This window comes from Myotis yumanensis, unplaced genomic scaffold, assembly GCF_028538775.1.
Source record: "Myotis yumanensis isolate MYYU_CA2020_CCGP unplaced genomic scaffold, mMyoYum1.0.hap1 SCAF_20, whole genome shotgun sequence".
In the NCBI taxonomy this organism is placed as follows: Eukaryota; Metazoa; Chordata; class Mammalia; order Chiroptera; family Vespertilionidae; genus Myotis; species Myotis yumanensis.
Window position 1 is genome coordinate 16303878 of NW_027223771.1, and position 27554 is coordinate 16331431.

Below are 27554 nucleotides of genomic sequence, written 5' to 3' on the forward strand. Positions count from 1 at the left end.
CCGATTCAAGTTCTCATCCCTACAGCTTTCCCGGAGCCCACTTGCTCAAGGAACCCGGCCCATGAGCTGGCAGGAACACATTCACAGGCACCCAACCTCTCTGCCCCCTCAACCACACACCCAAGCAGCACACTATTCCCAGCAATCCAGGAACTATCATCTCATTTCAGGTCGTATATGCACAGGCAAAACTTAGCGGGGGGGGGGGGGGGGGGGGGTGGTAGTACACACCAACCACAACTCATCCTCCACATGTGAAATTATATGGAGATCAAAACTGTCCTTCTGGAAATGCTTATATTGCAGAATGTTCCCACCATTGAAAATACACACCACCATATCCTGGAGAATCCATGCTACCTCCAGTACTGGCTGGGTGAGGGGGTGGAGGAGTGGCGTGCTTTATTTTTAATAAAGTTAAAGTGCAAAATAATCCCTAAAATGAAAAAAAGAGATGTAAACACCAGTGGGTCTCAGGGGTGAGAATGGGTTACCGGGAGTCATGATTTTCTAAAGGTGAACTGATTTCAGGACCCATAGCATCAGGGGGCTTCTCCCAGATACAGAAGTAGGTTCATTTGGAGCAGGCCAGGTGCCTGGCGGGTGGGGAGGAGCAGGCTAGAGAGACCTCTGAATGGAGACAGAAGAGCCCTGGCCAGCACATCTCAGGCAGACACAGAACCCAAATCCGTCCCAGGGCCTTGCCTGGGCCTCCTCTCTGGAAAATACTGGGAAGGGCATAGTGAGCCCAGCTGCAGTGGGAACATCCGAGGCAAAGGCAGGAAAGAGTGAGCAAAGGTGGGCTGTGCAGGCAGAGGCCCCATGTCAGGACACCAGGGTGAATGTTTGGATTTTTTTGGTAATCCTCACCTGAGGATATTTTTCCATTGATTTTTAGACAGAGTGCAAGGGAAGGGGGAGAGGAAGAGAGAGATTGAGAGAGACATCAATGGTGAGAGAGAAGAAAAAATTAGATGCCTCCTACATCTCTATATGGGGCCAGGATCAAACCTGCAAGTTAGAACCACAAATTCATGCAGTCTTTATTTCAAGGTTTTGGGAAAAATGCAAAATAAGCCAATATTGGTCAAAGAGTGATTTTCTGGCATTATGCTGTCCCTCCTAAAGCACAGAAAGATTGGGATCCACACAATATCTACTAACTCTAGATGATGACAGATCACAATTGTGCTTGAAAATCATCCCTGGGAGTGAACATAACCAAGACAATTAAAGGTACTAACGAAAAAATACCTTTACTAAAGATCACAAACCAGAAAGCGGTTTGCAGGTTCGTGAATCAGAATTTGAAACAATTCATCACAGCATAATGTCCCTGACAGAGGCTGCACGTCTTGGCTGAGGAGGGTGCCCTGGATGAACCCTGGGTCAGGTGCATTACCTCCTCGGAGATAAATGAAGATCCTATCAGGAGTGGAGGGATCCTAATGTTCTCAAGCACAAGTGACAACACAGAATACATTTCCCCTGAGCACACAGGGTTTGGGACTGATACACACTCTTCAGGTGACCCAGGTGGTAGAGGGAAAATCTCTTCAGCCACAAATCAATCGGGTAGAAGACCTGGGCATGTTAGAAAGTGCAATGCACCTCCTTTAAGCTTCACCCGTACTGGAAACATGAGGAATCTAGAAGAGTGTATGTTCCATTAAAAGAAGTTTAAATTCAGGAAAATAGGTCGCAACGAATCTCCTTCAGTGTTGTTATTCTAAGTGAATAAAATGAAACATTCCCTGCACATTTAACATTTTTCTCCAGTGTGAACTCTTAGATGTTTATTAAGGTTAGATTTTTGGCTAAAAGACTTCCCACATTCAGTACACTCATGTGGCTTCTCTCCAGTGTGAACTCTGAGGTGATCAGTGAGGTGAGCCCTTAGACGAAAGGACATTCCACATTCTCTACACTCATATGGCTTCTCTTCAGTGTGAACTCTGAGGTGGTCAGTGAGGTGAGCCCTTTGACGAAAGGACACCCCACATTCTCTACACTCATATGGCTTCTCTCCAGTGTGAACTCTGAGGTGTATAGTGAGCTGAGCCCTTGTACGAAAGAACATCCCACATTCTCTACACTCATGTGGCTTCTCTCCAGTGTGAACTCTGTGGTGTCTAGTGAGCTGAGCCTTTGTACGAAAGGACATCCCACAATCTCTACACTTATATGACTTCTCCCCAGTGTGAACTCTGAGGTGTTCAGTGAGGTGAGCCCTTTGACGAAAGGACACCCCACATTCTCTACACTCATACGGCTTCTCTCCAGTGTGAACTCTGAGGTGTATAGTGAGCTGAGCCCTTGTACGAAAGGACACCCCACATTCTCTACACTCATACGGCTTCTCTCCAGTGTGAACTCTGAGGTGTCTAGTGAGCTGAGCCCTTGTACGAAAGGACATCCCACATTCTCTGCACTTATATGGCTTTTCTCCTGTGTGGACTTTGTTGTGTTGTTTGAGGTTAGACTTGTAACTGAAGGATTTACCACAATGTCTGCACTCATATGGTTTCTCTCCAGTGTGAACTCTGAGGTGTTCAGTAAGGTGGGTCTTTTGACGAAAGGATATCCCACATTCTCTGCACTTATATGGCTTTTCTCCTGTGTGAACTCTGTTGTGTTGTTTGAGGGTAGACTTATAACTGAAAGACTTCCCACAATGTCTGCACGCATATGTCTTCTCTCCAGTGTGAACTCTCTGGTGTTTAATGAGTGCAGGTCTTTTTCTGAAGAACTTCCCACATTCACTACATTCATACTGCTTTTCTCCAGTGTGAACTCCCTTATGTCGAATAACATTAAAGTTTCGTCTAAACACTTTCCTATATTTGTGACACTCATAAATCAGTTCTCCAGCACACACACCCTGATATTGAACAACTTTCAGGTTGTGGCTGGCAGCGTTTTCACATTCACCTGACTGGTGATGACATTTTCCACTGAGAAATTCCGATGAAATCTCACTGCCACAGTGTAGCTCCTCAGTGTTGACAGTGGTCTGGTGCTGGGGAAACTCTGAGTTGGACTGCAAGTCTTCCCCAACCTTCCTGTTGGTTGAAGGCTTTGAAGATAAGGAGAAGCTGCACCTGTTCACAAAGGAGGCCCTGTCCATAGCTTGTTTCCAGGGCCCCTCTCCACATTCATTCTTTGGTTGCTGGTGAGGCTTTGCACTGAAACAGAAGTCTCCAACATATGCATCACTACAGAAGGCTCTCTGCTCAAAGTCTGCTGCATGAGACCCAGTCAGGTGCAAAATATGTTGTAACACAGAGAAACACCGCTTACAGAGATGGTTCTTACGGGTGGCTGGAGCTGTCTTAGAAGCCCTGACCTGTGACTCGCCTTGTATACATACACGCTGATCAGAACAGGTCTCCTCATCTTCCATTTTATGCCAACAACCTGAAAAGTGAGAAATGGTGAGGAAATGAATTTTGAATGTGATGGCAGGGAGAAATCCCATTGCAAAAGTGTGTTACACATCACACGTTGGTTCCATGCAATTGTGTGAAAATAAGAGATGTGCAGGAAGGATTAATAAGAGGCTCTTGTGACTTTCTTGGCTAATGAAGATCACAACACAGGGAGGCCTCACCAGAAATATGACACAAACATGGCAAGCACCACATGGAGTAGAATATGGATCTCCAGCTCATCCTTCAACTAACAGCATTCTGCACGGATTGTTTGCCGGGGATGGGGGTGAGCTGTGCAAGAAGTTGTTTAGGTCTTACTTCAAGTAAAATTCAATAAAGGAGTAGCTGGTTTTGAAGGAATAATTCGCACATATATGCACCTAATATCACATGTGCAAGTCAATGTTGCAGATGACTGCAGAGGCACCAGTGCAGAGGAACAGGTGATGAAGAAGTGAGCAGTCCGCACTGGGCCAGAGCAACACAGCTTGCTATAGGATTCAGGGATGAGAATATTACAAACACTTGAATGAGGGCCTTACCAGAACTGCCTATGGTTCATGCACGTAAAGACCATAATGTGGCACAATGAACCCTTACCTAGAAAGAGGGCAAAGTAGAAGCCATGCATGTGGACACTGTCAGCTTTCAATGACTAGAAAATGCAACCTGGGACCTATTAAAACTCAGTGAGACTCCTGACTCCCTGACACTTCCTGTATGTACTTTTTGAGGTAATAGGTGTTAGGGATTTTCATGGAGTCCTTTGCTCAGGGCTCTCCATCCAGCTCATCCCTGGCAGCCACAGCACATTTGACAGGACAGTGGGGGAAATTAGCAGAGACAATGTTCTGGCTGTGGGAGAGAGAAAGCTATGCCTGAGGAATAAAGGAAGAGAAGTCATCACCTCGGGACACTGGGAGAATGTGAAGGTCTTACCTACAGATGATACAAGGGCAAACACTTCCAGCATCACATCGCAGTACAGAAGTCTCTGAGCCTCATCCAGGATCACCCACTCCTCTTCAGAGAAGGCAATGGCCACATCCTCAAAGTTCGCATCCTGTCATAATGGGAACAGTACAGCCTATGATCAGATTCACTCTTAAGATTGTAACTCTGTCATATTCCCCACCCTCCACACCCATCTGCTCTTTGCACTCTTCACATCCGAGAAAATACCAGGCCTTCATCCCATGAAAGCCACTATCTTCTTATTTTCCTGCTGATATTTTTCTTCCCACAACAATGAAGGCAATTCAGCAGATAGACCAGTGATGGCGAACCTTTTGAGCTCAGCGTGTCAGCATTTTGAAAAACCCTAACTTAACTCTGGTGCCATGTCATATATAGAAATTTTTTGATATTTGCAACCATAGTGAAACAAAGACTTATATTTTTGATATTTATTTTATATATTTAAATGCCATTTAACAAAGAAAAATCAACCAAAAAAATGAGTTCGTGTGTCACTTCTGACACACGTGTCATAGGTTCGCCATCACTGAGATAGGTGATACCTGAGCTCTGGACCTCCCATGTACGCCACAATGCCTTTTATCCATAGAGTGGGTGTGAAAATTTAGGTTAGTGAGGGATGTAGCCCATAAAGACAGTGTGAGTGATATGATACTCTTCTTGTCAGGATTTAGCATTGTAGTCCCTCCGATGGTTCCTTTAAGACACCAAAAACATGGCATCACGTTTCACCCACTTGACCCCAATCCCAAGGTGCTGAGGCCATCACTTTTCACAATCTGCTGCAGATAGTTCTTTGAACAACACTTCTCTCACACAGCTTCTTTCCCAGATGCACAACTTCAAAGGTAGTGGAAATTTGCTGTGGCTTGGATATATTATTTCCTAATCACCTTTTTTCCAAAAATATAGGTCCTCACCTCCATAATCTACTTCTCTCTTACCCTTCTATCTTACCCATGCCAGTGGAGATTTACAAGCCTGGGTAACACTGATGAATGCTATGTCATTCCCATCAACCAGTGTGTCACTCCCAACAACAAAAGGCAGGTGGTTAAATGGCACCTAAGCTCTTAACCTAGAATGTAGCACCCACACACCCCTCCAGGCAATTACCCTAAAATTCACCTTACTGTTCCATCCAGAGACCACCATAAATAGACTCATTCACTCTTATGTCAATGTCATGGTGCTGTGGCCATGAATTCACACTCCCTCTCCAAGTGTACATCACTCTTTATACCACACCTCTCTTAAACCTGCACTTCCACAGCTCCCACCACCGTACTCATCACATGGCCTTTTACTTACTACTCAGCATGTGTGGTCCAGAGGAGGGATGTCAAATTGAATCAGGATCAAGTACTGCCCAGACTCTGTTAGTCCACACTCATAGAGGCAGGATTGAGTGGTGCTATGTAGGCCTCTCTCCATGACTGTTTTTTTTTTCCTTCAACAACTATTAAGAACAACAATCAGATCTCAGATATCCATAGGCCACCTCCTGTTGTGCTGCACTTGAGGTCCCTTCACTAGTCACAGCCAACATCCCTCACTTAACCTTCACTCAAGTCCCAGCCCTGATGGCCCTCTGTAGCATGCCCAGTGCGTCTCACAGACGACCACTCAAGCCTCTAAGCGAGTGATGGCGAACCTAAGACACGCAAACTCATTTTTTGGTTGATTTTTCTTTGTTAAATGTCATTTAAATACACAAAATAAATATCAAAAATATAAATCTTTGTTTTACTATGGTTGCAAATATCAAAAAATTTCTATATATGACATGGCACCAGAGATAAGTTAGGGTTTTTCAAAATGCTGACACGCTGAGCTCAAAAGGTTCACCATCACTGCTCTAAGCTAATCCACAAGATGGATTTCAACTCCCCACACCCAGGCCACACTGAGGGTCACAACAAAATCCTGGTGAGAGTTTAGAAAAGGTGTATGTACCAACCCTACACTCATGTTGTTTGTATTACTCTTCAGCCTCCAATTAATCTCATGTCCACTCAACTTTTGAAGGTATTTGCTACTGCAAAATGATTATTTCTCCACCACACTCTACATGACAACTTCTGTCTTATGACAACCACCTCCCACAAACAGTGGCCACAAAAATAAGCCAGTCCTGGCACAGAGTGTGAGGCTATTGCTAGGCCAGCGAGAATTTTACCCTCTGGCCTCGCCCATAGTGTGTAGCAGATGCTGGGTGCCAGGGAGCCTCCCGCCAGCTGGGTGCTAAAGTAGTTGTGGCTATCCAGACATCTGATAAGAGGATTCCTCACAAGATATTGTCACTGTAACCCTTAAATACCTGGATCATTACAGTTACCTCTAAATTTCACAGGATATATAAAGAAATCTTCGCCCCGTCCAAGGAGCAGCAGCCACGTGCAGCCAGCCCCCACCCAAGGAGTAGCAGCTATGTGAGCAGTCCACCCCCGTCTGAGGTACAACAGCCACACGAGCAGCCCACCACCGCCCGAGGAGCAGTAGCTACGTGCAGCCCGCCCCCATCCAAGAAGCAGCAGCCTCTTGAGCAGCCCACCCCAGTCCGAGGAGCAGCAGCTGTGCGAGCAGCCCTCCTCCACCCACCAGAGCAGCCACCACTGCTGCGAAAAGCACCCACTAAAGGAGCCACTGCCAACTGAGCAGCAGCTGCTGCTGTGAAGGCCCAATCAACAACTGCAGCCCGAGGAGCCACTGCCACCCAAGGAACACCCCCTGCACAAATTGAAATCTAGATCTGTCAGTGAGATAAAAAATGGGTAGACAATGAAACCCCCAAAAGGAATGAAAAGGAGGCATCACCAGATAAGCAGCTAAGGGGAACAGAGGCATGCAATATGTCAGAAAAAGAATTCAGATTAAGGGTGGTACAGTTCATAAACAGGATGGATGAAAAAAAATCAATAACTTATGTAAGAATCAAGAAGAAATAAAGAGTGACATAGCTGCAATAAAAAACACCATGGAATGTTTCAACAGTAGATTAGGAGAAGTGGAGGACCGAATTAGCGAATTAGAAGACAGGGTAGCAAAACACACCCACACTGAACTGAAATTGGAAAAAAAAAATTAAAAGACAGGAGGAGAGCCTAAGGGAGCTATGGGATAACATGAAACAAATCAACATACGAATAATAGGGGTGCCAGAATAACAGGAAGAGGAACAAGGATTAGAAAACCTATTTGAAGAAATAATATCAGAACACTTCCCTGGCCCTGACCAGTTTGGCTCAGTGGCTAGAGCTTCAGCCTGTGGACTGAAGAGTCCCAGGTTCGATTCTGGTCAAGGGCATGTACCTTGGTTGCAGGCACATCCCCAGTGGGGGGTGCGCAGGAGGCAGCTGATTGATGTTTCTAACTCTCAATCCCTCTCCCTTCCTCTCTGTAAAAAATCAATAAAATATATTTTAAAAGAAAACTTCCCTGATGGGGAAAAGAAAAAAGTCATACAAGCAAAGAGAGTCCCAAACAAGATGAACCCGAAAAGACCCACACCAAGACACATCATAATTACGACGGCAAATGTTCAGGACAAAGATAGAATCATAGCCGAAACCGGTTTGGCTCAGTGGATGGAGCGTCGGCCTGCGGACTGGGAGGTCCCGGGTTCGATTCCGGTCAAGGGCATGTGCCTGGGTTTCGGGCACATCCCCGGTGGGGGATGTGCAGGGGGCGGCTGATTGATGTTTCTCTCTCATGGATGTTTCTAACTCTCTCTATCTCTCTCCCTTCCTCTCTGTGAAAAATCAATAAAATATATTAAAAAAAAAAAAAAAAAAAAAAAAAAAAAAAAAAAAAAAAGATAGAATCATAAAGCCTGCAAGAGAGAAACAGAAAGTTGCATACAAGGGCTCTCCCATTAGATTATTGAATGATTTCCCAACAGGAGAAACCAAGATGGCGGTATAGGTAAACACCGGAGATTGCTGACTCGAACAACCATTTCAAGAATACAACTAAAAGACAGAACGGGCATCATCCAGAACCACAGGAAGGCTGGCTGAGTGGAAATACTACAACTAGAAAGAAAGAGAAAAGCATATCGAGACTCAGAGGAGCTGCGGTGCGGAAGTTAAGGGCAAGGTATGGAGGCGGACTCGAAAAGGGCTGGCGGCTGAGGACACGGTTGGCTTTTTCAATCGGGAGGGAGTCTCAAACTCCCTACTGCTCTGAGCTCCAGTTCTGGGCAAGTCTCTGGGGACCCGACTGATACGGGGAGAGGATAGACCAGGGGTGGGCAAACTTTTTGACTGGAGGGCCACAATGGGTTCTTAAACTGGACCGGAGGGCCGGAACAAAAGAATGGATGGAGTGTTTGTGTGAACTAATATGAATTCAAAGTAAACATCATTACATAAAAGGGTACGGTGTTTTTTTTTTTTTTTTAGTTTTATTCATTTCAAATGGGCCGGATCCGGCCCGTGGGCCGTAGTTTGCCCACGGCTGGGCTAGACTATCTGGCATCGCTCGCATCTCGAGGGCAGATTTCTCTCAGAGGTGCTTGCAGCGATTACCGAGACACTGAGACTTGGGGCCTCTTAGGGAAGGACTGAGGATCAGCCATAGCTGCTTGCTCCGCGCTATTGATCCCCTGGGACTCCGCCCCACCCAAGCTTTTGCAATCTGAAAATTACCTAACAAACTTGCAGCTGGCCCAAGGCCCTAGGGCAACTTGCATTCCTTCACAGCTGAGCTCCGGCTGAGTAGCCTCAGGCAAAGGCTAGATTAGCACCTCCTGAAAGATCCAGGAACCAGTATACCTGGTGGTCAGAGTGACTCAGTGAGCACCAAAGCCCCACTGAAGCAAGTCTTGCCCCAGAGGGGTGTCTCCAGAACAGAAGTTCTCCCACTGCAGACACAGCTGATTCTCACAGCCAATTGGCCAATTCCTCCCAGTGATACCTACAACAATCAAGGCTTAACTACAACAAGACTGTGCACACAGCCCACAAGGGGGTGCACCAAGAGAGTCCACCTCAGGTAATTGGGTAGGCTGAGCCACTGGGCCCTATAAGACACCTAGCACAGAAAGCCACTCCATCAACACAGGGAAGCACAAAAAATGCGGAGACAAAGAAATAAGACACAAATGACAGAAATGGAGGAAAGCAAATGACTGGATATAGAGTTCAAAATCACATTTTTAAGGTTTTTCAAGAACTGTCTAGAAGCCGCCGATAAATTTAGTAAGACCCTCGAAAAGATGGGTGAGACCGCCGATAAATGCAGTGAGATCCTCAAGAAATCTAGTCAGATCCTCGATATTATGATAAAGGACCAACTGGAAATTAAGCATACACTGACTGAAATGAAGGATATTATAGAGACTCCCAACAGCAGACTAGAGGATCGCAAGAATCAAGTCAACGATTTGAAATATGAAGAAGCAAAAAACACCCAACCAGAAAAGCAAAAAGAAAAAAGAATCCAAAAATACGAAGATAGTGTAAGGAGCCTCTGGGACAGCTTCAAGCATACCAACATCCGAATTATAGGGGTGCCAGAAGAAGAGAGAGAGCAAGATATTGAAAACCTATTTGAAGAAATCATGACAAAACTTCCCCTACCTGGTGAAAGAAATAGACTTACAAGTCCAGGAAGCATAGAGAACCCCAAACAAAAGGAATCCAAAGAGGACCACACCAAGACACATCATAATTAAAATGCCAAAAGCAAAAGACAAAGAGAGAATCTTAAAAGCAGCAAGAGAAAGAAAGTCAATTACCTACAAGGGAGTACCCATAGCATTGTCAGCTGATTTCTCAACAGAAACTTTGCAGGCCAGAAGGGAGTGGCAAGAAATATTCAAAGTGATGAAGGCCAAGAACCTACAACCAAGAATACTTTATCCAGCAAAGCTATCATTCAGAATTGAAGGTCAGATAATGAGCTTCACAGATAAGAAAAAGCTAAAGGAGTTCATCACCACCAAACCAGTATTATATGAAATGCTGAAAGGTATCCTTTAAGAAGAGGAAGAGGAAAAAAAAAGTAAAGATACAAGTTATGAACAACAAATACACATCTATCAACAAGTGAATCTAAAAATCAGGTGAATAATCTGATGAACAGAATGAACTGGTGATTATAGTAGAATCAGGGGCATAGAAAGGGAGTGGACTGACTATTCTTGGGGGGGAAAGGGGTGAGGGGGATGTGGGAAGAGACTGGACAAAAATTGTACACCTATGAATGAGGAAAGTGGGTGGGGAGTGAGGGTGGAGGGTGGGGTGGGAACTGGGTGGAGGGGAGTTATGGGGGGAAAAAAGCGGAACAAATGTAATAATCTGAACAATGAAGATTTAATTAAAAGAAAAAATGATTCCCCAACAGAAACACATCAGGCCAGAAAAGAATGAAAGGAAATTTACAAAGTAATACAAAGAAAGGGACTAAATCCAAGAATACTCTATCCAGCAAGTCTATCATTGAAAATTGAAGGGGAAATAAGGATCTTCACATACAAAAAAAGACTAAGGGAGTTTATCACTACCAAATCAGCAATGGAAGAAATGCTAAAGGGACTGGTGTAAAAAGACGAAATAAAAGAAAAGAAGGAATACAGGCACAAAAAATAAAAATGGCTACAAACAACTATCTATCAATAACTATAAACATAAACAGACTAAATACTCCAATCAAAATACACTGAGCAGTTGAATGGATAAAAAAAACATGACCTATATATATGCTGTCTACATGAGATACACCTCAGAACAAGGGATTCACACAGACTGAAAGTGAAGGGATGGAAAAATAACTTTCAGGAAATAGAAATGAAAAAAAAAGTCGGGGTAGCAATACTTATATCTGACAAAATAGATCTCAAAATGAGGGCCGTAACAAGAGATAAAGAAGGCCACTTCATAATACTAATGGGAACGATATAACAAGAGGAGATAACCCTGATAAAAATATATGCACCCAATGTAGAAGCACCCAAATACATAAAAAAGAACTCCTGGAAGCTATCAAGGGAGACATTGACAACAATACAATCATAGTAGGGGACTTTAATACACCAATGACATCACTGGATAAATACTCTAGGCAAAAAATCAGCAAAGAAACAGCAATCCTAAGTGACATACTATATCAGATGGACTTAACTGATATCTTCAGAACATTTCACCCCAATGCCACGGATATACATTCTTCTCAAGTGCACCTGGGACATTTTCAAAAATAGACCACATACTGCATCACAAGCTAAGTTTCCCCAAATTGAAGAAGACTGAAATCATATCAAGCACCTTCTCAGACCACAATGGCATAACATTAGAAATAAACTACAATAAAAACAACTCAAAAAATTCAAACACTTGGAAGATGAATAGCATGCTATTAAACAATGATTGGGTTACCAAAGAGATCAAAGAAGAAATTAAAAACATCACGGAAACTAATGACAATAAAAACACAACAATCCAAAATCTATAAGAAACAATGAAAGTAGTCCTGAGAGGGAAGTTTATAGCACTAAAGGCCTACCTCAAAAAAACAAGAAAAATGGTAGTAAATCATCTACTCTACCACTTAAAGAATTAGAAAAAGAGTAACATGAATAAAGCCCAGAGTGAGCAGACGGAAGGAGATAATAAAGATAAGAGCAGAAATAAATGACATGGAAACCAAAAAAAAAAATACAAAAGGTCAATGAAACCAAGAGCTGGTTCTTTGAAAGGATAAACAAGATTGATGAACCTCTAGCCAGGCTCACCAAGAAGCAAAGAGAGAGGACCCAAATAAACAAAATCAGAAGTGAAAGAGGCAAAATTATATCAGACCCACAGAAATACAAAGGATTGCTAAAAATTACTATGAACAACTCTATTCCAACAAACCAGACAACCTAGAGGAAATGGACATACTCCTAGAAAAATACAACCTTCCAATACTCAAGCAGGAAGAATCTAAAAATCACAATAGGCCAATAACCATGGAAGAAATTGAAGCAGTCATCAAAAAGCTTCCAGCAAACAAAAGCCTGGGGCCAGACGGCTTCACAAGGGAGATTTACCAAACATTCAAGGAAGAACTAAAACCTATCCTCCTCATACTATTCCAAGAAAGTCAAGAGGAAGGAACACTTCCAAGCTCATTCTATGAAGCCAGCATCACCCTAATACCAAAACCAGATAAAGACAACACAATGAAAGAGAATTATAGGCCAATATCCCTCATAAACATACATGCCAAAATCCTCAACAAAATTCTAGCAAATTGGATCCAGCAGTACATCAGAAAGATCACACACCATGACCAAGCAGGATTTATTCCGGGGATGCAAAGATGGCACAAAATCTGCAAATCTATAAACATGATACATCACATAAAGAAATTGAGACATGGCCCTGATCGGTTTGGCTCAGTGGATAGAGCGTCGGCCTGGGGCCTGAAGGGTCCCGGGTTCGATTCCGGTCAAGGGCCTGTACCTTGGTTGCGGGCAAATCCTCAGTAGGGGATGTGTGGGAGGCAGCTAATCGATGTTTTTCTCTCATCGATGTTTCTGACTCTCTGTACCTCTCCCTTCCTCTCTGTAAAAAATCAATAAAATACATTAAAAAAAAAAAAGAAATTGAGACATAAAAATCACATAGTCATATCAATTAATGCAGAAAAAGCATTTGACAAAATCCAACACCCTTTCTTGATAAAAACTCGCAGCAAGGTGGGAATAGAAGGATCATACCTCAACATTATAAAAGCCATATATGACAAACCCACAGCCAACATCATAATCAATGGGCAAAAACTAAAACCATTTTCCCTAAGAACAGGAACCAGACAAGCATGCCCACTCTCACCACTCCTGCTCAACATAGTACTGGAAGTAGTAGCCATTGCAATCACAGAAGAAGGAATAAAAGGCATCCAAATTGGAAAAGAAAAAGTAAAAGTGTCCTTATTCATAGATGACATGATACTGTACATAGAAAATCCTAAAGACTCCATCAAAAAATTATTAGACTTTATAAATGAATTTGGCAAGGGAGCAGGATACAAAATTAACACCAAGAAATTTATGGCATTTCTATACACCAATAGTGAACTTAAAGAAAAAGAGACTAAAAAAGCAATCCCTTTGACCATCGCACCAAAAAAATTAAGATACCTAGGAATAAACTTAACTAAGGAGGTAAAAGACCTATAAGCAGAAAACTACAGGACATTGAAAAAGAGACAGAGGAAGACATAAACAGATGGAAGAACAGACTGTGCTCATGGATTGGTAGAATCAACATCATTAAAATGTCCATACTACCCAAAGCAATCTATAGATTTAATGCACTCCCATTAAAATACCAACGGCATATTTCACAGTGTGCTAGGGGGAGGAAATGAAACATAAGAAACCTACTGAATGTGCTGGGAGGGGGGACTGACATATGGATAGGGATTGTGTGAGGGTCAGGAACCATGGCAGAGAAAAATTGCTAGATTGTCTTAGAAAAACAATGTGTTATGATATGCTCCAGCCAGGTGTGACTCCGTTTACCTCCCCTTTGTGCTTATGAACTTTCTGTGAACTTCTAAGGAACAGCTAATGAAATGCTTTGTATTTTTTTTTAACACTGTTTTGCTATAAAGGATCATACTGCACCCTTGGTCTCTGCCACATGCTTCAAACCTTCCCAGACGGGGAGGGTGTGGGCTGTGGTCAGCTGGCCAGCTTAATAAAGGCTCTTAAATTTAAATTCTGATTGCCAAAACCGGTTTGGCTCAGTGGATAGAGCGTCGGCCTGCGGACTAAAAGGTCCCAGGTTCGATTCCGGTCAAGGGCATGTACTGTCGTTGCGGGCATATCCCCAGTAGGAGATGTGAAGGAGGCAGCTGATCAATGTTTCTCTCTCATTGATATTTCTAACTCTCTATCTCTCTCATTTCCTCTCTGTAAAAAATCAATAAAATATATTTTTAAAAAATTTTAAATTCTGAGTTGGTGGTCTATCTCGCTAAGCCAACCCATAACATTTGGAGGCCCCAGCGAGATACCCGGCAGGGAGGAGAGGGACCCCTTGTTTAGGGCAGGAGGCTCTCCCCCGGAAGGGAGGAGAGGGACCCCCTATTCAAGGCAGGAGGCTCTCCCCCACTTGTCGCCGGGCACTCAATGAGATACCCCACACCTGTAGAGAATGACTACCAAGGAGGCCTCCAGTCCACCCAAAACTTTCAATTCGGAAACCGAGCCACCTGGACTCTCGAGAGAGGTAAGGACCGGTCGTTAAACAGGAATTGGGACGTCCCACGGAAGGACCTATACGGAGGGCTGGATGCAGCGGTACTCCTGGTCCTGACCCGCTGCCACGACGGTGGCCGGGGTCCCTGGTTCGTGCGGCTGTAGGCTGCACTGGGTTTGTCTGTCTGGTATTTGTTTGTCTTGGTGTTTATTGTCAAAAAGTTGTCTGCTTCTGTGTGTACCCTGCTGCAATGTTTTTTTGAAAAATTTTCAGGACTTCAAGGAGCAAGCTGCAGGTTCCAGGCAACCTTAGGTTGCATTTGGCTGATTTGTTTTGTCTCTGTTCTTTGTTGTCTTTGTCTTTGTCTTTGTCAAATGGGATAGGGTCAGTCATCTTCGTCGACCCCCTATCAGTCAGGCTCACTCCGGGTGAGTGAAAGGGGAGCTGGATCACCTCCTGGGAAGGTATAGAGCTCCCTCAGGAATTGGGAAATTGTTAGAAATTGGGTGGATTGTTTAAATCCTGAGTGAATGTCTGGTGAAAGTGTGTGAGTGTGGAAGGAGGGGGCCTGCCCTCTCCTCTCCTTTATGTGGCTCCATGACTTCGGTTACGGAGTCCGAGTGGGCCCCAACCTGTGGTTCCACGATTCGTCATATGGCATAACAGTGACTCACCCCCAAGTGGAGGTGACCAGGCCCGGGGTTTATACGGGTGCACCTTAGCTAAGACAAATCTAAGCTCCCAAGGGATGTGGCCAGGCGGGCATCTGAGTGAGGATCTGTGAAAACAGGTCATCCCCTCCCTTGTCTGTCTCTCGCCACAGATCATCATGGGGTCGGGACAAAATAAACCCACTGTTCTCAATTTCATGTTGGAAACAGCTGTTTGTTTGTGTGGGACTAGCCAATTTACTACAGAGAAGGGGGACTGGATACAGCTCCAGCCTGGGCTAGTCTAATAAGAAAGTGTGAATCATTACTGATCTGTGTGAAGTAAAAGCTACTTTGATTTATTCTACTTTCTGTTGATACACTTCGCTGAATGTTTGGGCTGGCCCCTTAATAGGCTTCAAAAGCCTCTTGCAGCTGCGAGAATTATTATTTTTTTCTCAGAGTCTTTTGCTCACTATTAAAGGGGAATCAGCCCACTTAGTTAATAAAGATTTTTGTCTTTCAGTTGCTCTTACCTAGGTTGTAAATTTACTGTATCAAACTGAAGTTCTGGGGTAGATTTAAAGGTTATAATGTTAACGTTTTTGATTTACAGCGATTCTGTGAATGGGAGTGGCCCACTTTCTAGGAGGGGTGGCTGGATGCAGGGTCTTTTGATCTGACCACTGCCTACCGGGTCCATTATGTCATATATGGCTGCCCAGGGCATCCTAATCAAATTCCTTATATTCAGGTTTGGGTTGAAATATTGTCCAAGAAACCCGAGTAGATGAGGGCTTGCCTCCTGAGGGGAAAATTGGAACAGAGACAGACAATTCTTTTGGCCGGGCCCCAGAAGGAAAAGGCTCCCCCGGTCCTTCAGGGAGAGCAGGAAGAACCCATTAGCCAGCCGCCCCTATGGTCCCCAGGTGCCGGATCTGGGTGAGCCCCGACCTCAAGCCCAGGCCACGCCACCAGCTCTTGACCAGGAGCCCCTGCCTCCCCCGGGGCCAATTGTCTTCCCTCCACACCCACTGACGGGAGGGGCTTTGTCGTCCTTCAACCCCTTCAGTCCATCCCATACTAGACAGGGACAGCGTATAGAGACAGAGGGAGAGAGAGAAAGAGAGAGAGAGAGGGGGAGAACCTGTGGGACCCTGTGACATCCGCCAGTCCTGCAGTTCCTATGTTGCCACTAAGGCAGGCCGGCCCTCTAGATCTGGGGCCAGACAGGCAGCCCTCTGGGGATGCAAGGCGGATCGAGACGCTATTCCCCAGCTCCAGACTAGATTGGGGAGTGAATGATCAAAGAAGGGGGGGCTGGATGCCTGAGCTGCCTGCAGTGGCCCTAAAAAAAGCAGCAGCAGCAGCAGCGAGAAAGTGGAGAACAGCAGAAATTTACCTGACACTAGAGCTGCCCCGCTGCTGCTGCCAGTGAGAAATGAGTGTTTTACAACAAGCAATACAAGACTTAGGCCTTTGGCTTGCAGGCTACAGCAGTTAAGCCAGAAGCCAGTGACTAGTACTAGCCTTCCTACAGCCCCAGAAATAGAGTAGCAAGCCTGATATCTATGAAAGCTGAAGAATGAGTTAGTAAAAGCTCCCTGCTTCCAAATGTACTGAAAGGGTTTAGTACCTGTTGCTGCTGGAAGAGGAGAGGCTGATATCCCCTTCCAGTACACTCCCTTCAAAGAGGCCTGGTCGCTGCTCTGCCATAAAGGGGACTGGTGGGAAGACAAGGAAAGCAGGGCCCTGTAACTAATAAACAGAGTTAAGAAAAGGGCACTCTCCCTGGACCTGGGAGCCATCAGGACTTTGAAATTCTCCAAGAGAGGAGAAGTCTGACTCAGAGACTAGCCGAAACCTCATTGGGTTAGGAGGACTGGAGGCTGCATATTGAACTTATAGACTGCAATTTGCTAGGCAGAGGCCCAAGCCCAGTTGTATAGGGGTTAAGCTACCTGTGTACAGCAAAACAACTTTCTCCTGTGCCAGAATACATTTTAAGGAAATTGGACAGATTGTGCTTATGGCTAGAAAGAAGACTGGCTGCAATACACAGCCCTGACAGTGGCCTGCAGAAAACTATAATAGACTCAAATGATGCCTGCATCTTCATGGACATGGCTCCAGAGAGAGAAGGACAATTTTGCCTTATGTGGGAAGGTCAAGAATAGACTTTAGTCACCTCCCTAAGATGTTTGTATAGCCCTACCATATGACATGTTTAGTCTGAGGGCCATTGTTATGGCTATGCATTAGCTGTCCTAGAAGGGGGCTATGTGGGGTGAACCTCAAAAGTAGAGGGTGCCTAACTGCTGAGAGGGCAGGTGCCCAACTGGGCAAAGAAAAATACCCATTAAGTTTTGGTCTCTATTGAGAGACAGTTGACAGTTAGCAACCTGTATACTGTCTTGCAGGCCTGTGTGACCATGCCTATGTCAGGGGTGGCACAAAACCTCAACTGTACGAAACTGGGGAAGGCCTGTCTAGAACAGAAGGGGTTAGTAAAGTAGTGAATACTGGCCCTCTGTTACAGGAATTACAGACCCTGTAAGGAAATAAAGCTCCTTTAGTCCATTCTGAGAGAACAAGTCAAGTAAGGGGAGCCCTACTACAAGGACAGCTGTGTTTCCCTCCAGGAACCCAACTGGAACCCCAATAGTGAGGGGAAATGAGGCTCTCGATCTGTATCGCCAGACTCTACTAGGGGGCATCCGAGCTGCTGCTTGGAGACCCACAGATCTCTCTAAAGTGACAGATACAGTCGAGGGGTCTAACCCTGATGCCCCCAAAAATTGGAGGGCTGTCAATGTTGCATTTGTTTCCCAGTCGACCCCAGATATTAACAAAATTGCAGAAGTTAGAGGGCTTTGAGGAGAAATCAATCTCTGAGTTGGTTGAGGTGGTCCAGAAGGTTTTCAACAATCAGGAGGACCTGACAGCAGGTTTAAACACCCAATGGCCAAGGTCCTCCTGGCCTTAAATGAGAAAAAAAGGCCCAAGAGGCCGGAGAGACAACAAGGGCCAAGAAAAGCCTCGAGGGAGAAAAGGAGTCCAAACCCAGCTTGGGAAAAATCAATGTGCATTTTGCAGAAAGGAAGGACATTGGAAAAGGGAGTGCCCTGAACGTGCGAGGGAAATGACTCCTGTGTTGGTGAAGGAGGTGGATTAGGGTTGTCAGGGCTCAGCTGGCCCCCAGGATCCCAGAATGACCCTGACAGTGGGGGGCCAAAAGGTGGACTTCCTTGTGGAACTCAGCACTCACTCAGGCCCTCTGATGGGGAAAGGGAAAAAGAGTGAACATTTCAGCTTCCTGAAAACAGCTGCCTTGAACCCAGCCACACTCCTCCCTGACGAGGAGGCAGAGGCCCCTTTGCATGACTGTGAGGAGAGACTGACTACCCTCACTTCCCTCCGCGAGGACCTTATAGACCAGCCCCTGCAGAATCCGGATGAGACCCTCTACACAGACGGGAGCAGCTTCGTAGAGGAAGGTACCCGGTATGCGGGGGCGGCAGTAGTGACATGAGGAGGAGCCAGGGAAGATCTAAGAAGCCCTGGTGAGCACCCCGGCATTGGCCCTGCCAGACCTACCCAGGGACTGCAAGGATATATCTCCTCACACTGCCCTTACAGAAGGCCAAGGAAGTGGCTAAAAGACCAGTAGGGCCCCTAGAAGTTCTCGTAGCCCTGCCAGCACGAAGGCTCCCAGAAAAGCCTGCTCCGGAGGAGCAGAGGCTAGCTGAGAAACTAAGGGCCCGGGAAGGAGAGGCTGGATGGCTAATTCTGCCAGAGGGGAGGCCTATAGTACCAGAAGCCCTGGGGTGGACCATCACTTCCCAGACCCACCAGAGTACCCACCTGGGGGGAACAAAGCTATCAGAACCACAAGGAAGAAAATTTTACATCCCAGGCTCCATAAAATATCCCAAGACTTGGCTAGAAGGTGCCAAGGGTGTGCCCAGGTGAACCAAGGGCCCCCTGTTGTGGCCACACCGTGGCAGCGATTCCAAGGTCAGAACCCCAGAGAACACTGGGAAGTGGACTTCACCGAGATGCCAGGAGGACTAGGAGGGTATAAATACTTGCTGGTTTTCATTAATACCTTCTCTGGCTGGCCTGAGGCATACCCAACCAAGGCAGAGACAGCACAGGTAGTAGTTAGGAAACTCCTCACTGAAATTGTCCCCTGGTTTAGCCTGCCACTATACATGGGGTCCGACGATGGCCCGGCGTTTATCACCAAAGTTACACAATCCATAGTTAAGGCCCTGAGAGTTACTTGGAAATTGCATTGTGTTTATAGATCACAGAGTTCTGGACAGGTAGTGAGGATTAATCGAATCTTAAAGGAAACATTAACTAAGTTAAAATTAGAGACTGACGAAAACTAAGTCTCCTTTCTTTTGCCCTCCTCAGAACTAGGTGCACATAAAAGGACTCACCCCTTTTGAAATTATGTTTGGCAGGCCACCACCTCTCCTTCCCCACCTAAGGGAGGAAGATCTTGCCTGGCTGTCTACCCAAAATTTGCTTTAGTCCTTACAGGCTTTGCAGAGCAGCGCCACGTCAGCACAACGGGTGGTGAGAGCCATACGGGAGGAGGACGTGCTGAGATCCAGTCCAACACAGCCTGCCTTCTCTCCGGGTGATCTCGTCTGGGTGAAGCGCCACAACCCTAGCAGCCTGGAACCTAGATGGGATGGACCCTATCAGATGGTGCTGAGCACTCCAACCGCCATCAAAGTCGCAGGAAAGAGGCACTGGAAATTGTAACCCCGTCCTCCTCATGCCTCTTGCCTGGTGGACTGACCAATGGGAAGGAGAAAGACGTGGGGACTAAGACTCTAGGTCAGCGACCGAGACCCTGGCCAATTCTTCACCATCCAATGCCGAACTCTTCCTCAGTGGCTTGACCCCTACATTGCCAAATGCCTCCTCAATTTCATATCGTAGAGGAGGGCACTGAATCAAAGATTTGATTCGGGCATAAGACCAGTAGGGAATGTACTAGCGGGAGGAAATGAAACATGAGAAACCTACTGAATGTGCTGGGAGTGGGGACTGACGTATGGAGAGGGATTGTGTGAGGGTCAGGAACCATGGCAGAGAAAAATTGCTAGATTGTCTTAGAAAAACAATGTGTTATGATATGCTCCAGCCAGGTGTGACTCCGTTTACCTCCTCTTTGTGCTTATGAACTTTCTGTGAACTTCTAAGGAACAACTAATGAAATGCTTTGTATTTTTTTTAACACTGTTTTGCTATAAAGGATCATACTGCACCCTTGGTCTCTGCCACATGCTTCAAACCTTCCAGGAGGGGGAGGGTGTGGGCTGTAGTCAGCTGGCCAGCTTAATAAAGGCTCTTAAATTTAAATTCTGAGTCGGTGGTCTATCTTGCTGAGCCAACCCATGACAACAGACCTAAAACGAACTTTCCAAAAATTCATCTGGAATAAAAAAAGACACCGAATAGCTGCAGCGATCCTGAGAAAGAAGATCAAAGTAGGTGGGATCTAAATACCAGATATAAAGCTGTTTTACAAAGCCACTGTTCTCAAAACAGCCTGGTACTGGCTCAAGAACAGACATTTAGATCAATGGAATAGAATAGAGAACCGAGAAATCGACCCAAACCACTATGCTCAATTAATATCTGACAAAGAAGGCATGAACATACAATGGAGTCAAGACAGTCTCTTCAATAAATGGTGTTGGGAAAATTGGACAGATAATGCAAAAAAAAATGAAACTAGACCATCAACTTACACCATACACAAAAATAAACTCAAAATGGATAAAAGACTTAAACATAAGACGGGAAACCATAAAAATACTAGAGCAGTGATGGCAAACCTATGACATGCGTGTCAGAGGTGACATGCAAACTCATTTTTTGGTTTATTTTTGTTAAATGGCATTTAAATATATAAAATAAATATCAAAAATATAAGTCTTTGTTTTACTATGGTTGCAAATATCAACAAATTTCTGTATGTGACATGGCAGCAGAGTTAAGTTAGGGTTTTTCAAAATGCTGACACACAGAGCTCAAAAGGTTCGCCATCACGGTACTAGAGGAATCCACAGGCAGCCAAACCTCAGACATATGCCGAAACAATGTCTTCACTGATACAGCTCCTAGCACATTGGAAACTAAAGAGAAAATAAACAAATGGGACTACATCAAAATAAAAAGCTTCTGCACAGCAAAAGAAACCATCAACAAAACAACAAGAAAGCCCACCTCATGGGAGAACATATTTGCCAATGTTATCTCTGATAAGGGTTTAATCTCCAACATTTACAGGGAACTCATACAACTTAAAAAAAGGAACATAAACAATCCAATCAAAAAATGGGCAGCAGACCTAAATACTTTTCGAAAGAGGACAGAAGGTCAAGAGACATATGAAAACGTGCTCAAAGTCACTAATCATGCAAGAGATGCAAATCAAAACAACAATGAGGTACCATCTCACACCTGTCAGAATGGCTATCATCAACAAATCAACAAAGGACAAGTGCTGGCGAGGATGTGGAGAAAAAGGAACACTCCTGCACTGCTGGTGGGAATGCAGACTGGTGCAGCCACTGTGGATAACAGTATGGAGTTTCCTCAAAAAACTAAAAATGTAACTCCCACTTGACCCAGTGATCCCACTTCTAGGAATATATCCCAAGAAACCAGAAGCACCAATCAGAAAGGATATATGCACCCCTCTGTTCATAGCAGCACAATTCACCATAGCTAAAATTTGGAAACAGTATGCATGCATATAAGCATAACCAATAGACATAAGACACTTGGGGGTAGGGGAGGCCGGGGGAATGTCAAGGGGGGGGCGGGAAGGAGACATATGTAATACTCTTTGTAATACTTTAAGCAATAAAACAAAATTTTTAAAAAAAAGAAAAAAAATTTGGAAACAGCCTAAGTGCCCTTTAACAGATGAGTGGATTAGAAAACTGTGGTACATCTACACAATGGAATACTATGCTGTGGTAAAAGAGAAGGAATTCTTAACATTTGCAACAGCATGGATAGAACTGGAGAGCATTGTGCTAAAGTGAAATAAGCCAGTCAGAGAAAGATAAATATCACATGATCTCACACATTCATGTAATATAATGTCCAACATAAACTGATGAACAAAAACAGATCCTCATGATTTCACTCATTTATGGAATATAATGACCAACATAAACTGAGGAACAAAAACAGACATATACCGAAGCAATATCTTCACCAATACAGCTCCTAGGGCAATGGAAACTAAAAAGAAAATAAACAAATGGGACTACATCAAAATAAAATGTTTAGATCCAGAGACAGAGAAGCATTGATCAGACCAGTGATGGCAAACCTTTTGAGCTCGGCGTGTCAGCATTTTGAAAAACCCTAACTTAACTCTGGTGCCATGTCACATATAGAAATTTTTTGATATTTGCAACCATAGTAAAACAAAGACTTATATTTTTGATATTTATTTTATATATTTAAATGCCATTTAACAAAGAAAAATCAACCAAAAAAATGAGTTCGCGTGTCACCTCTGACACCGGTGTCATAGGTTCGCCATCACTGGATCAGACCATCAAACCTCAGAGGGAAAGTAGGGGAGGGTGGAGTTAAGGGGGAGAGATCAACCAAAGGACTTGTATGCATGCATATAAGCATAACCAATGGACACAGACAATAGGGGGTTAAGGTATGAGTGGGGATGGGTGGGGGGAAAATGGGGGGATAAGGACACATATGTAATACCTTAATCAATAAAGAAATTTTAAAAAAAAGAAAAAGAAAGCCAGTCCTCAGGCTCACACTGTCGCTTCTGAGCTATTACTACCATGACCAACCTGACCATAATTCCCTGTATGAAAGTTATCCACAGTCCTGGCTGATGTGTCTCAGTTGGTTGAGCATAGACCCATGCACTGGTGAGGTCACATGCCTGGGTTGTAGGCTGGATCCACAGTAGGGATTGTGCAGGTGGCAACCAATCCTTGCTTCTTGCTCATCCCTGTTTCTCTCTCTCCTTCTCTCTTCCTTTCTACATCTATTATCAATAAAAATATAGCTGTATTTTAAAAAACATGACTGCAGGTTCCTGATTTAGCTCCCTTTTCACTCTAAGCCTTTGCACATTCTGGACCCTATGTCTTGAGGACCTCGCACTCATTAAACTGGTTGCCAAATACAAGGTCCACATCATAAAGCCCTAGTCGTGGCCTTAGGAGTCAGGGCTTAGTGTCTGTTCGAAGTCCCCAGGTCCAAGGGCTACAAGAGCAGCTGGACAGTCCCAGGACTCTACTCTCTCAGAGGCCACAAAGGGGTGAGGCCCTGAAATAAGCTCCACAAACCCGTACACCTAATAGATTCTGCATTTGCAGGAATTTGTGGAATGAAAATGGTCTGTTGAGAGCCTGGCACCCACCAGGCTCTATGGGCTCAGGCTGCTCATGCCCAGCCCCGAGGCCAGGTGCCCTCCAGATGCCTGTGTTATCTCAGGGCTCACTCTGCCAGTTCCCTTATCATTTACAGGACTTCCCCTTCCTGTCCACAGCTGCTGTCCTCTGTCTTCTAGTCTGTCCTTCCTCTGAGCAATGTTAGGAAAAGTTAGAATCCGGCCTCAGAAAATGTCCCTCTTTTTTCCACAACCATCTATGGCCCCAGCGTTCTCAGTGAAAGTAAAACTCCTGCAAAACCTCACCTCCTCTCTTTGATGCCTTTACACCAGCGGTTCTCAACCTGTGGATCGTGGCCCCTTTGGGGGACCAACGACCCTTTCACAGGGGTTGCCTAAGACCATCAGAAAACACATATTTGTAATTGGAAATAAATATTTCACAATATATAATTACATATTGTTTTTGTGATGAATCACTATGCTTTAGTTATATTCAATTTGTAACACTGAAAATCCATCCTGCATATCAGATATTTACATGACGATTCATGACAGTAGCAACATTACAGTTATGAAGTAGCAACGAAAATAATTTTATGGTTGGGGGATCACCACAACGTGAGGAACTGTATTAAAGGGTCGCGGCATTAGGAAGGTTGAGAACCACTGCTTTACACCCACAACAGGCACGGGATTCCGAGTCGTCCCTGCTCAGTCGCACCATCACGTCCTTACAAGGCGGCCCTGCAGCCTTTCACCCTCTTCCCCCATCAGCCATGTGTCACCCACGAGGGACTCACCATTCTGAGCGCTGGGACCTGGGCGGCGGGACCTGAGAGGCCGGTCCCCAAGGCTGGAGGGTGAAATGGGGTCAGGCTGCGGGGACGCTGTGAGCAGAGAGGAGTCCGGGAGGCACGGGGACCCCAATCTCGGGCTGGTGGGCTCAAGGAGCCTCAGACACACCCCGCACAGCAGGCGCGCTGCCTCCCAGGCCGCCTCCTACTCACGACCAGCGCCCTGAAGCCTGTGAGTCTGTGAACAAAGACCTAAAAAGTTACAATGGCCACCAGGAGGAGGAAGGCGGAAATCCCGCCTTAAACGGATGCGCAGAAATCAAAATGTCCTTTAGCTCCGCCTACATCGGCGCATGTCCTTCTGGGTAATGTAGTTTTCTCCACCGCCCAGGCGACTACTAGCATCCCAGCAAGTATCTTGGGGAATAAAGGTGTTGTGGCCCAGCAAGTGACATCTGGGGAGGGACAAGATGAGACCAGAGGCCTGGCTAACTGAAACAGACTGAGGCATCTCCAAGATGAAGAGGGAGGGGAGCAAAGCAAGGGATCCACCAAAGAATATATACACAGGGGGAGAAAGGGGAGACATCTGTCATACGAAAAACAATTAAAAATACATGTACTTAAAAAAATTGAAATAATATATCCCATCTGGTGTGCCTCTATGGTTGAGCCTCAAGCTATTAATCAAGAGGCATGGTTCTTTTTTTGGTTTTGTTTTATATATTTACTAGTGGCCTGGTGCATGGAATTCGTGCATGGGGGAGGGGGTGTTCCTCAGCCCGGCCTGCACCCTCTCCAATCTGGGACCCCTCGAAGGATGTCCTACTGCCAGTTTACAGGGATTGGGCCTAAACCGGCAGTTGGGCATCCCTCTCACAATCCAGGACTGCTGGCTCCTAATTGCTCACCTGCCTGCCTGCCTGCCTGATTGTCCCTAACCACTCTGCCTGCCAGCCTGCTCTCCCCCAACTGCCCCCGCCACTAGCCTGCTTGCCCCCAAATGCCCCCCCACCAGCCTGATCACCCCCAACTGCACCCCTTGCTGGCCTGCTTGCCCCCACTTTTCCTCCCCACTGGCCTGCTCGTCCCCAACTGCCCCCTGCCTGCCTGCTCACTCCAAACTGCCCCCCCTGCTGTCCTGATCACCTCCAACTGACCCCCACTGATGACCTGCTTGCCCCCAACTGGCCCCCCTGCTGCTCTGCTTACCCCCAACGGCCCAGCCCCACCACCAGCCTGATCACCCACAAGTGCCCTCCCCTCTTGGCCTCTAACTGCCTCTACCTCAGCCCTGTCACCATGGCTTTGTCCAGAAGAACATCCGGAAGGTCTCCTGGAAGGTCTCCCAGTCTAATTAGCATATTACCCTTTTATTTGTGTAGATAGAGGCCTGGTGCATGGGTGGGGTCCTGCTGGTTTGCCCTGAAGGGTGTCCTGAATCAGGGTGGGGGTTTCCCTGGGGCATGGGGCGGCTTGGGCGAGGGGCCTATGGTGGTTTGTAGGCCGGCCATGCCCCCATGGGGTGAGGGTTCCCGCTAGGGGGGCATGGCCAGCCTGGGTAAGGGGCTGATAGCTGTTTGCAGGCTGGCCACAGCCCCTCCAGGGTGGGGGTACCCACTGGGATGCCTGGCCAGCCTGAGTGAGGGGCTGATGGCTGTTTGCAGGCTGGCTATGGCCCCGGGCAACCCAAACTCCCAGACCTTCCTTGAGTGGAGGCCACAGCGGCTAGAAGCAGGTATCTGGGATTTATTTATCTTCTATAATTGAAACTTTGTAGCCTTGAGGGGAGCCCACAGCCATCTAGGGCAGCGGGAAGCTTGGCATCCTCCATTGCCAGCAGCAACCCAAGCCTCCTGTTCACTCCAGCTCTATGGATACCACCATCTTGGTTGGGATTATTTTCATACTCGCTCCTGATTGGCGTGGCTTGTGGGCATGGCTTCTGAGTGTAGTGGAGGCATGGTAAATTTGCATGTTTATCTTTTATTAGATAAGATTTTAAAAAATTCTTTATTGTTTGAAATATTACATATATTACTACATTTGTCTCCTTTATCCTCCATTGGCTTCTCCCCGGCCACCCCCACTCCCCAGCACATACCTTCACCTCCCTAGAGTCTGTGTACATTGGTGCTGCTTATATGCATGCACACAAGTCCTTTGGTTGACCTCTTACCCACCCCTCCAACTCCCTGCCTTCCCTCTGAAGTTTGTTGGTCTGTTCGAGGCTTCTATGTCTCTGAATCTATTTTTGTTCATCAATTTATGGTGTTCACTATGTTCCCTGAATGATGAGGTCATGTGATACTGGTTCTTTTCCTGGTCAGGGCACATACATGTGTTGCAGGATTAATCCCCAGTGTGGGGGTAGAGTCGTGCAGGAGGCAACTAATCAGTGATTTTCTCTCATCATTGATGTTTTCATCTCTCCCTTTCCCTTCCACTCTCTAAAATCAATAAAAATATTTTAAAAGTATATACATATGTGCACAGCCCAAGGCCATTATACAATAATGTGGTGTGGGCAGGGTAGAGGGAGAAAAAGGGGGAGGAGTATGGCAGAAATTGGGAACATCTGTAATAGAGTGAACAATAAAAAAGATTAGTGTGCACAGTAGGTGTGGCTCAGTGTTTGGGTGTAGAGTCTACAGTGTAGGCTCTACTCTGTAGACCCATGAACCAAGATATCGCTGGTTTGATTTCAGGTCAACACACATGCCCAGGTTGGGGGTTCCATCCCAGTAGAGGGACTGCTGGAGGCAGCTGGTCAATGATTCTCATCATTGATGTTTCTTCCTCTCTCTTTCTCTCTAAAAAATCAATAAAGACATTTAAAAAATGAATAGTGTTAAGATTGAGTTGACTCAACAAAAGCAAAGTGAGTGTGGGTCATCAGGTTTTCTTCCAAGGGATTATACTTTTTAAAAAATATTTTTAGAGACCCTCGCTCCCGCCGTCCACCCGCCCGGGTGGCGATGACACGGCGCTGGAGGTGGCCGCGAGGCGCTGGGCGTGCCGTTTGCTGACCGTTTGCTGACTGGAGAGCGGCTGCCACCAGCGTATCCGCGGCGCCCCGCCCCGCCAGC

General features: G+C 45.7%; 1 protein-coding gene across 1 annotated transcript; it reads right to left on the reverse strand.

The window, feature by feature from the left end:
* Positions 1 to 1022: 1022 nt before the first annotated feature.
* Positions 1023 to 24511, reverse strand: LOC138998281 (zinc finger protein 551-like). The gene is made up of 3 exons (XM_070400342.1): positions 24472 to 24511; positions 4371 to 4494; positions 1023 to 3417 (listed from the first exon to the last, which is right to left on the reverse strand). Exons 1-3 carry the CDS (start codon positions 24472 to 24474, stop codon positions 1763 to 1765), a joined length of 1782 nt encoding a protein of 593 aa, XP_070256443.1. The 5' UTR covers positions 24475 to 24511; the 3' UTR covers positions 1023 to 1762.
* Between the last annotated feature and the right edge of the window lie 3043 nt (positions 24512 to 27554).